This window comes from Sus scrofa, chromosome 13 (assembly GCF_054392235.1).
Source record: "Sus scrofa isolate SSC_HxYL_T2T_F1_AM1 chromosome 13, Sscrofa_HxYL_maternal_Yorkshire_Landrace_v2.0, whole genome shotgun sequence".
Lineage (NCBI taxonomy): Eukaryota > Metazoa > Chordata > Mammalia > Artiodactyla > Suidae > Sus > Sus scrofa.
Genome location: NC_139395.1, coordinates 132000741 through 132012885, shown reverse-complemented (window position 1 = coordinate 132012885; position 12145 = coordinate 132000741). Strand labels below are relative to the sequence as shown.

The 12145-nt window shown below is 38.7% G+C and overlaps 1 protein-coding gene across 1 annotated transcript in view; it reads left to right on the top strand.

Moving 5' to 3' along the window:
* KCNMB3 (potassium calcium-activated channel subfamily M regulatory beta subunit 3) overlaps positions 1-12145 on the top strand; it is a 128137-nt gene that overhangs the window by 108117 nt on the left and 7875 nt on the right. Inside the window, exons 4-5 of the mRNA XM_084990369.1 lie at positions 6055-6246; positions 10715-10913. Coding sequence (XP_084846495.1) covers positions 6119-6246; positions 10715-10913 — 327 coding nt within the window. The 5' untranslated portion in view covers positions 6055-6118. The remainder of the gene's footprint in view (positions 1-6054; positions 6247-10714; positions 10914-12145) is intronic.

Sequence of the window (12145 nt, the reverse complement as noted above, 5' to 3'; positions counted from 1 at the left end):
CTCTAGGAAATTGTCCATTTCTTTTTTTTTTTTTTTCTTTTTTTGTCTTTTTGCCTTTTCTAGGGCCACACCCACGGCATATAGAGGTTCCCAGACTAGGGGTTGAATTGGAGCTGTAGCCGCTGGCCTACTCCAGAGCCACAGCAACACGGGATCCGAGCCGAGTCTGCAACCTACACCACAGCTCATGGCAACGCCGGATCCTTAACCCACTGAGCAAGGCCAGGGATTGAACCTGCAACCTCCTGGTTCCTAGTCAGATTTATTAATGACTGTGCCACGATGGAAACTCCTGAAATAATTTCTATACTCTTAAATTTTTTGAAGTTAGTTTTGTGCCCCAGTATGTGGTTAGTCCTTGAGAATGTTCCATGTGCACTTGAAAAGAATGTATATCTTTATTTTGGGGGGATGTATATCCTGAAAACATTAATTAAGTTTAACTTTTCTATTGTGTCATTCAGGATCTCTATTGCCTTATTGATTTTCTATCTAGAGGATCTGTCCATTGAGATGAGTGGGGTGTTAAATCTCCTACTATTACTGTATTCCCATCAATTTCTCCTTTTATGTCTGTTAGTATTTGTTGTATATATTTGGGTGCTCCTAATATATTAGAGGCATATATATTGACGATTGTAATATCTTCTTCTTGAATGGATCCTTTTATTGTTAACTAGTGTCCTTCTTTGTCTTTCTTTATGGCCTTTATTTTATTTATTTTTGTCTTTCCAGGCTAGACGTACTGCATATGTAAGTTCCCAAACTAGGGGTTGAATTGGAGCTACAGCTGCTGGCCTATGCCACAGCCACAGCAACACCAGATCCAAGCCACATCTGTGACCTATACCACAGCTCACAACAGCGCGCCAGATCTTTAATCCACTGAGGGAGGCCAGGGATCAAACCTGCGTCCTCATAGATGCTAGTCAGATTCATTTCGGCTGAGCCACAACAGGAACTCTGGCCTTTGTTTTTTATTTATTTATTGTTTTATTTATTTATTTGTTTGTTTGTTTATTTTTGTCCCTTTAGGGCCGCACCCATGGCGTATGGAGGTTCCCAGGTTAGGAGTCCAGTGGGAACTCTTGCCGCCAGCCCACGCCAGAGCCACAGCAGTGCCAGATCTGAGCCACATCTGTGACCCACACCACAGCTCATGGCAATGCTGGATCCTTAACCCAATGAGCAAGGCCAGGGATGGAACCCCTAACCTCATGGTTCCTACTTAGATTTGTTTCTGTTGCACCATGACAGGAACTCCCAGCCTTTGCTTTAAAGTCTTGTTTGATATAAATATTACAACTCCTGCTTTCCTGTCATCTCTATTCTCATGAAATATCTTTTTCCATCCCCTCACTTTCAATTTATGTGTGTCCTTTGCCCTAAGGTTAGTCTCTTGTAGTCAGCATATTTTAGACTCTTATTTTTTAATCCAGTCTGCTGTTCTATGTCTTTTGATTGGCACATTTAGTCCACTGACATTTAAGGTAATTATTAAGGTGGTGCCATGACTCAATGGATAGTGCATTGAACTTCTAGAGGATTAAGGTAATTATTATTTTTTTTCTTTTTGGGGCTGCACCCATGGTATGTGGAAGTTCCCAGGCTGGGGATCGAAATGGAGCTGCAGTGCTGGCCTATACTACAGCCACGGCAGCTCCAGATCCGAGTCACATCTGTGACCTACACCACAGCTCACGGCAAAGCTGGATCCTTAACTCACTGAACAAGGCCAGGGATTGAACCCGCATCCTCATGGATCCTATTTCAATTCATTATCACTGAGCCTCAATGGGAACTCCCTTAAGGTAATTATTGATAAATATGTATTTAGTACCATTTTAAACTTTCTTTTCCAGTTGAGTCTATGTTTTTCCTTCGTTCCTTTCTTTTTTTGGTTGGATGATTCCCTTTTATTGTATGCTTGTGTCCTCCTCTTTTTAGTTCTTGTGAATGTATTTTTTGGTTTTGATTTGGTTTGCCCTGTTTTTCAAGTATTTTAACACCTTACATATATCTGCTTGCTTTAGCCTGATAGTCACATAGGCTCAAACACATTCTAAAAAAAAAAAAAAGAAATCTAGATTTTACTTTTCTTCCCCACATTTTATGATTTTGATGTCTTTTAACATCTTCATGTTTATCCTTTTGCTGTTCCTTGTGTTAATCATCACTTTTACAATAGGTTTTTTTCTTTTTCCTTTTAGATCTGTATACTGGCTTATTTAAGTGATTACTTTCCAGTTGTGATTTCCTCCATCCTATGTCTTCTGACTTCTTTTCTATTTAGAGAAGAACTTTTAGTATTTCTTTTAGAATGGGTTTAGTTTTGCTGTATTCTTTTAGTTTTCGTTTGTTGGAGAAATCCTTTATTTCTCCTGTTTAAATACTTTTGCTGGGTAGAGTATTCTAGGATGCACATTTTTCCCTTTTAGAACTTTGAATATAACTTGCCACTCTCTTCCGGCCTGTAATGTTTCTATAGAGAAATCAGCTGATAGCCTTATAGGGGTTTCCTTATAATTAACTCTTTGTTGTTTTCGTGCTGACTTTAGAATCCTCTCCTTATCTTTAACTTTTCAAATGGCACATATTTAAAGTGTGCCATTGGATAAGTTTTGACATATGTGTATACCAATGAAACTGTCACACAACCAAGATAAGAAACTTATCCATCCCCTACTACCTTGAAAGTTCCCTTGTGCCCTCTTGCATCCTCCCCTATCAACAAGTAGCTGCTAATCTGCTTTCTGTCACTAAGGATAAAAATTTTATACAAATGAAAACATACAGGTTTCTTTGTTTTTTTCACTTAGCATAAATATTTTGAGGTTCATCATGAGTACCATGTTTATCAACTCTGTTGCTATTCCATTGTAAAAATGTAAGAGTTTATATTTGATAAAAATTTGGGTTGCTTCCAGTTGCAAGCTACTTTCAAATAGGGTGCTATGAACGTCTGTGTACAAACTTTGTATTATCGTGTGCTCTCATTTTGCTTGGTAAATAAAACATAGGGATGGAATCCCATTCTCACAGGGATGATGTGGTATCTCAATGTGTTTTAAGGTATAAGTTAGCAGTGAGCATCTTTTTATGTGCTTATTTGCCATTTATATATCTTTATTTTATTTTTTAAATTTTATGTTAATGATTTTTTTCCATTATAGCTGGTTTACAGTGTTCTGTCAATTTTCTACTGTATAGCCAAGTGACTCAGTCACACATACATGTATACGTTCTCTTTGTTTACATTATCATGCTCCATCATAAGTGACTAGATATAGTTCCCAGTGCTATGCAGCAGGTTCTCATTGCTTATCTATTCCAAAGGCAGTAGTTTGCATCTATTAACTCCAAATTCCCAGTCGATCCCACTCCCCTGCCTCCCCCTTGGCAACCACAAATCTGTTCTCCAAGTCCATGATTTTCTTTTCTATGGAAAGGTTCATTTGTGCTGTATATTAGATTCCAGATATAACTGATAGCTTAGGGTATTTGTCTTTCTCTTTCTGACTTATTTCACTTAGTATGAGAGTCTCTAGTCCCATCTATGTTGCTGCAAATGGCATTAGTTTGTTCTTTTTTATGGCTGAGTAGTATTCCATTGTGTATATATACCACATCTTCCTAATCCAATCATCTGTTGATGGACATTTGGGTTGTTTCCATGTCTTGGCTATTGTGAATAGTGCTGCAATGAACATGCGGGTGCATGTGTCTCTTTTAAGTAGAGCTTTGTCCGGATAGATGCCCAAGAGTGAGATTGCAGGGTCATATGGTAGTTCTATATTTAGTTTTCTAAGGTACTTCCATAATGTTTTCCATAATGGTTGTACCAATTTACATTCCCACCAACAGTGTAGGAGGGTGCCCTTTTCTCTGCACCCCCTCCAGCATTTGTTATTTGTGGACTTATTAATAATAGTCATTCTGACTTGTGTGAGGTGGTACCTCATAGTAGTTTTGATTTGCTCTTCTGTAATAATCAGCGACATTGAGCATTTTTTCATGGGGTTGTAGGCCATCTGTATATCTTCTTTGGAAAAATGTCTATTCAGGTCTTTTGCCCATTTTTCAATTGGGTTGTTGGCTTTTTTTGCTGTTGAGTTGTGTAAGTTGTTTGTATATTTTAGAGATTAAGCCCTTGTCAATTGCATCATTTGAAACTATTTTGTCCCATTCTGTAAGTTGTCTTTGTTTTTTTTCTATTATTTTTGTATTTTTATGGTTTTCCTTTGCTGTGCAAAAGCTTGTCAGTTTGATTAGGTCCCATTGGTTTATTTTTGGTTTTATTTGTTGGCTTGGGAGACTGACCTGAGAAAACATTTGTAAAGTTGATGTCAGAGAATTTTTTGCCAATGTTCTCTTCTAGGAGTTTGATGGTGTCTTGTTTAAGCCATTTGAGTTTATTTTTGTGCATAGTGTGAGGGTGTGTTCCAGTTTCATTGATTTACATGCAGCTGTCCTGTTTTCCCAGCAATACTTGCTGAAAAGATTATCTTTTTCCCATTTTATATTCTTGCCCTCCTTTGTCAAAGATTAATTGACCATAGGTGTCTGGGTTTATTTCTGGGTTCTCTATTCTGTTCCATTGGTCTGTATGTCTGTTTTGGTACCAGTACCACACTGTCTTGATGACTGTGGCTTTGGAATGTTGTCTGAAATCTGGGAGAGTTACGCTTCCTGCTTGGTTTTTGTTCCTCAGAATTGCTTTGGCAGTTCCGGGTCTTTTGTGGTCCCATATAAATTTTTGGATTGTTTGTTTTAGTTCTGTGAAAAAATGTCATGGGTAATTTGATAGGGATTGCATGAAATCTGTAGATTGCTTTGGGTAATATGGCATTTTTACAATATTAATTTTTCCAACCCAGGAACATGTTAGTATACAGAAATGTGACTGATTTCTGAATATTAATCTCATGTCCTGCTACTTGCTGAATTTGTTTATCAGTTCAAGCAGTTTTTGGGTTGAGTCCTTAGGGTTTTCTATATATAGTAAGATGTCATCTGCATAGAAGAACAGTTTTACCTCTTCTCTTCCAATTTGGATACCTTTTATTTCTTTTGTTTGTCTGATTGCTGTGGCTAGTACTTCCAATACTATGTTGAATAAAAGTGGTGAGAATGGGCATCCTTGTCTTGTTCCAGATTTTAGTGGGAATGCTTTCAGCTTTTCTCCATTGAGTATTGCATTTGCTGTGGGTTTGTTGTAAATGGCTTTTATTATGTTAAGGAATGTTACCTCTATTCCCACTTTGCTAAGAGTTTTTATCATGAATGGAGGTTGGACTTTGTCAAATGCTTTTTCTGCATCTATTGAGATCATCATGTGGTTTTTGACTTTTGTTAATGTGGTGTATGCAGTTGATTGATTTGCATATGCTGAACCGTCTTTGTGAACCTGGGATTAATCCCACTTGGTCATGGTGTATGATCTTTTTTATATGTTGTTGGATTCTGTTGGCTAAAATTTTGTTGAGAATTTTAGCGACTATATTCATCAAAGATGTTGGCCTATAGTTTTCTTTTTTGGTAGTATCTTTGTCTGGTTTTGGTATTTATATATCTTTATTATTTGAACTGGGTTGTGTGGCATTATTGCATTTGAGAGTTCTTTATGTGTTGTGAATTCAAGTCTTTTATCAGATAAATAACTTGCCAATATTTTCTTATAGTCTGGGCTTGCTTTTCATTCTTTTAACACAGTCTTTTGAAGAACAGACATTTGTGATTTTGGTGAAGTCCAGTTTATCTATTTGTTGTCTGTCAGATTGTGCTTGTGGTGTTGTATCTAGGAAGTATTTGCCTAAACCAAAATCATAAAGGATTACTTTTATGTTTCTTCTAGAAATATTAGAATTTAAAGTTAGAATTTTTAAAAAAAGAAATATATAATTTATTTGTTTAATTTTTAAAATTGAGGTGTAATTGACCTATAACACTATGCTACTTCCAGGGGTAAAAACTTCTGTAAATTACAAAATGATCACAACTGGTCCCACTTCTTTCTGAGCTTATTGAAATGTCTGCTTCCCACTTCCCCCAAAGGACAGCCTTTTCTACCTCAGGTGGGAAGAGAAACATAGATCACAGTGATGGAGACCCACCAGATATGCATAAGAAGCTGCCATCCAGTGCTGGAGAGGACCGAGCCATGCTGTTAGGGTTTGCAATGATGGTTTTCTCTGTCCTAATGTTCTTCTTGCTTGGAATCACCATGCTAAAGCCCTTTATGCTCAGGTAAGAAACAGAAAGAGACCCAGAATTTCCATTCAAATCAGACACAGTCATAGAGGAAGGGAGGGGCGGCGGGCCTTGGTTTTTCCAGACCTCTTGACTATTGTCTAGGACACGGAAGATGGACTCTCTGGTCCTCTCTCAGTGCTAGCAGGCAGCTGACTATGGAGGGAAAGGTGGTAAGAAAGTGAAAGATACTCCTTTTCCACTCACTCTTCCAGTCTCAAAGATTCCTTCAACAATGGATCCAGGTATAATAAATTCTTTCTTTAATGTGCAGATATCCCCAGGAAGGGTTAGTTTAAACCTCTACGTGAGCAAAACAAAAGTTTCTGCTTTTGTTTTTGCTTTGTGAACTTTAAAAATTTTAATTGAGGAGTTCCTGTCGTGACTCAGTGAAATGAATCCGACTAATATCCATGAGGATGCAGGTTTGATTCCTTGCCTTGCTCAGTCCGTTAAGGATGTGGCCTTGCTGTGAGCTGTGGTGTAGGTCACAGATGTGGCTTGGATCCTGTGTTCCTGTTGCTGTGGTGTAGGCCAGTGGCTGCAGCTCTGATTTGACCCCTACCTGGGAACTTCCATATGCTGCAGGTGTGGCCCTAAAAAGCAAAAAGCAAAACAAAACAAAAAAAACCCATTTTTTTAAAATTGGAACTTTAAAAACTCTCACTGTGGGTTATAGGGAATGTGTAAGGAAATGTATAGTAAAATACTTTTTTTTTAAGTTTTATTGATATGCAGTTGATAGGAAAATTCTTTGCATATAGTAAAAATGATGTTTAAAATATTTTAAACTCATTTAATTTTTTAAAAAATTTAAGTACCATTGATTTACAATGTTTTTGTTAACTTCAGGTGTACAGCAAAGTGATTTAGCTGTGTGTGGGGGGGGAGGGCGTATTTTTTTTTTTCCAGACTCTTTTCTTGTATAGGTTATTATAGAATATTGAGTATAGTTCCCACAATGACAATTTTTGATTCTAAGTTTTTGGTTTTTTGTTTTGTTTTGTTTTGTTTTGTTTGTTGTTGTTGTTTTGGAGGGGGGAGCTGCACAGGAAGTTCCCAGGCTAGGGGTAGAATCAGAGCTGCAGCTGCTGGCCTACACCACAGCCACAGCAATGCTGGATCTGAGCCGCATCTGTGACCTACACCACAGCTCATGGCAACGCCAGATCCTTAACTTACTGAGTGAGACTAGGGATCAAACCCGCATCCTCATGGATACTAGGTGTGTTCGTTACTGCTAAGCCAAGCCACAATGGGAACTCTAAATTTTTTGCTTGATAGCATCTATTTGGCTCATGGTAGTCATTCAATAAATATTAGTTTTCTTTCTTTTAAGCACTTTCCTTATTAAATATATATAATAAGTTACCATTTATGAAATATACACTGTATTTTATCCTATTTAAACCTAGAGGAAATCCATGATGGAAGCATTGTTTTAATTTTCACTTTATGAATGAAAAAGATGAGGCTTAGAAAGGCCAGTAACATGCTCAAGGTTAGGTAGCCAGTAAAGCATTTGTTCTTTTTTTTTTTTTAATGGCCACACCCATAGCATACAGAAGTTCCCTGGGACAGGATTGAATCTGAGCTTCCGCTGCAACCTCTGATGCAGCTGTGGCAACACCAGATCCTGTAGCCCACTGCACTGGGCTGAGGATTGAACCTGCGCCTCTGCAGTGAGCTGAGCCACTGCAACCACATTCTTAACTCACTGTGCCACAACAGGAATTCCTTTACCTGTTCATTCTGACATAAGACTCCTTGCCTCCTAATACTTAAATGAAGTCTGATGCAGTGAGGGGGCTGGGACTCTTGATCAGGGCTATAGCAGAGAGGTTTAATTTTGGAGACTGGCTCACACAACCTGGGGTACTTTGGACAAGCGTGGCACTGGGTAGGGGGAAACCAAGGGGCTAGACAAAGAACAACAGAAGACCCAGAGAATATGGGAATAGGGAGGCATAGGAGCTCAGTGAAAAAGAGGGTCATAGAAAAGGAATTGTGGGGCCTGATTTTCTTCTTTATCCCCACCATTTCTGTGTTACTCTTGTTAGAGCTATAATATGGAGGTCATTCTCCACTATAGCACACAGTGCCACTATTAGAAGGATCCCAGTGGAATTTTCTCTCCTATATTAGCACCAGGAGAAACTGTTGTGCTTCTAATCAACCAGCTTGCTTTTTTTTTTAGTTCAGTGGACACCAAGATGATAATTGAGAGGCTTGGGTAACTCCTACCCATCCCCACTCCCTTAAACCCTCATTTCTCAGTCAAATGATGGATTTTGTTTATTTGTAAGCAGATAGACACACGATGCTATTGAAAGAATGTGCTTTTTCAGCCCTAAATACATTCTTGGTTCTACCTGAAAACCTCTGTTTGGCCTTTGTGCACAGAAAAGAATATCCCTCTCTCTATATTGAAGCTGCTTGACATCTTTAAGAAAGGTTCAAATCAAATTCAGTTTAGCACTTGGTTAGGATTTAGAAAGCTTAAATTCTGGAGTTCCCATCGTGGCTCAGTGGAAATGAATCTGACTAGGAACCATGAGGTTGCAGGTTCAATCACTGTTCTCGCTCAGTGGGTTAAGGATCCGGCATTGCTGTGAGCTATTGTGGAGGTCGAAGATGTGGCTCAGATCTCGGGTTGCTGTGGCTGTGGCTGTAGGCCAGTGGCTACAGCTCCAACTGGACCCCTAGCCTGGGAACCTCCATATGCCGCAGGTGTGGCCCTGAAAAAAAAAAAAAAAGGTCCCCCCCAAAAAAACCAGAAAGCTTAAATTCTCACACACAAAAGCAGACAGCTCTACATATTTTAAGATGCCTGGTCTAAACAAGTAGTGAAATTAATTTTGTGAAAAAGGCCAGTGCTAAACTTGTGAAACAGCCTTATTTTCTGTATTTTTGTATTTTTATTTGCCCAACATTTTATTCTTTGAAGGCCATATCTAGTGATTTTTTTTTTTTTAATGCCCTGGGCCTTGAGATCACATTAAACTGCACTGTGTATCTCAGGTTTTTTTTATATTAATAAAGAGAAATATAACATATGGTCCAAGATCTTAATGAGAGTTCAGTCTGAACCTAGCTAATACTTTTCAAACATTCTGACTTTAGAATTTGCTAATCTAAATTATTATATATAGGATGGATAAACAACAAGGTCCTACTGTATAGCACAGGGAACTATTTTCAATATCCCGTGATAAACCGTAAAGGAAAAAAATGGAAAAAAAAAGATATTTTCTTTTTTGTGTTTTTCATATATGTATGTGTGTGTGTGTGTGTTTATCTCACTTTTTTGTACAGCAGAAATTAACACAATGTTGTAAATCAACTATACTTCAATAAAATTTTTTTAAAGTAAAAAAAAAAATTTGCTAACCTAACTTCTTGTGTTTAAGGCACCAGGAAATAATCACAGGGGTTCACCTAGATGTGAGTGTGAGGACACATGAGGAGCTGGGTCTGTACTTTCAATCAAAGCATCTTCTCTCACCCTCGTTTATTTTATCACTTGTTCTCTAATTATTTTTATACTCACATGTCCTTTCTCTTCAATACCACCACAAAGTCTTCATGAGCAGGAAGTCTGCCACCCTTTTTCATTGCACCTTCTGTGTATGTAGTGCACGTGCAAATTCTTAAGGAGCGTTTTCCAAGTCAAATTTAATTCATTACATCACTTACTGAGCCCCTACTATGTGAGAGGCATTGTGCTTTATGCTTTGAGGAAGATGAAGGTGAATAGGATGTAGCTCCTGACCTTAATGATTTTACTAACAGTATAAACATGGTAAGTTTTCTAATGAGAGATTCCTCATATGATTTGCATTTGCCTCTTTGGAAGTAGAGTAGGTAGATGGAATTGTACTTGTTACCACAACTTTTGGAGGCTATGGTGACTAAGAGTCTTATGGTTGGACTCCTGCCAAAGGTACATTTTCATCAGCAGAAGCCCATGCGAGCATCTTGAGATGACTGAGGTGGGACAGACGATAAGGTTTCTGAGTGTGAATCTTTGTGGTTACAGTACTTAGGATAATATTGCTCAAAGTATGGTTCTCCAAAAACCTGTACTTAAATACTGTTAAATATACAGATTCCTGGGCCTCAACTTGCATCAACTGACCCTGAATCCCTGGGACTGGAGTCATAGAGCCCACATTTTAACAAATTCTTCATTCAAACGAACCCATTCAGGTGATTCTGAAATTCAAAAACCATTGATCTATAGTGAGACGTATGCCAGGAGGGTCCTAATTAAGATGGAACTTGGCACTTTGCTGCTCTTTATCCTCTGTTACAAGATCCTCCGTGCTCCCTAGTCATTAAATGCGTTGTGTAATGGTCCTACATTGCTTTGAAATAGACCGAGGCCTTGGGTTTCCACATTAGAAATATAGAACTGGCTTTTCTAGGGGTGAAAAGCATTTTTTATTTTTTTTCCAAATTGAAGCACTCAGAGAGAAGAATCAAACTGCACCATCATCCACACACACATCATGGACGACTGGATGGACTGTGCTTTCACCTGTGGGGTGGACTGCCAAGGTCAGGGCAAGTACCCATGCCTGCAGGTGTTTGTGAACCTCACCCATTCAGGTCAGAAAGCTCTCCTACATTATAATGAAGAGGCTGTCCAGATAAATTCCAAGGTAATGTTCATGAAATAAAAAATTTCTTTTTTTTTTTTTTTTTAATTTTGCTTTTTAGGGCCATACCTGTGGCACATGGAAGTTCCCAGGCTAGGGGTTGAATTGGAACTGCAGCTGCAGGCCTACACTACAGCCACAGCAACTTAGGATCCAGCTGTGTATGTGACCTACACCACAGCTCATGGCAATGCCAGATCCTTAACCCCTCAGCGAGGCCAGGGATCAAACCTGTCTCCTCATGGATATTAGTCAGGTCCTTTACTGCTGAGCCACAATGGAAACTCCCTAAAGGAATTCTAATTACAGCAACCTTTCCATGCCAGACTCTCCCTGGCAGGGTGCAGTACCCAGGGCTATCTCTACGTAAATCTGTTTTGATAGCAGTCAAATCAGGATAAATGAATCTGAAAGCATTCTTGGAGGAAAAATAGAGTATATAGAAAAGAGAGGTCAAATTGGCACCTGGAATTTAAAGGATGGGCTATGAACAGAATTAAGAGTGGCAGCCTTACTTTTTGGAGGTTCCATTCCTCATTACATCAAAAATGTTAGAGTGCACTCACAGTTTGCCTTAAGTCAAACAAGTAATTTTTATTATCAAAGAAATTTAAAGATGATCCTTTAAAAGATACTCAGCTGGTTCATACGTTTTATAGTGTGTATTTTCAGCTAGCTATAAAAGTTGTATTATATGAGATTAGTTAACATGTTATATATTTTATTGTGTTTACTTAAGCATGAATTTCAACCTGATGATTTCAGTTTTCTATTTTGGATAAAATAATTTTTAAGGTCTGGGAGTTCCCTGCTGGCCTAGTGGGTTAAGAATCCAGCATTTTCACTGCTGTGGCGTGGGTTCCATCCCTGGCCTTGGAACTTCCACATGAAATGGGCACAGCCCCCCATGATTTTTTTTTTAAATAATTTTTACGATCTGGGAGTTCCCGTTGTGGCACAGTGGTTAACGAATCTGACTAGGAACCATGAGGTTGCAGGTTCGATTCCTGGCCTTGCTCAGTGGGTTAAGGATCCAGTGTTGCCGTGAGCTGTGGTGTAGGTTGACGACGTGGCTCGGATCCTGCATTGCTGTGGCTCTGGCATAGGCCGGCAGCTACAGTTCCGATTGGACCCCTAGCCTGGGAACCTCCATATGCCACGGGAGTGGCCCTAGAAAAGACAAAAAATAAATTATAATAATAATAATTTTTAAGATCCCAAACATTTTTGTAAGC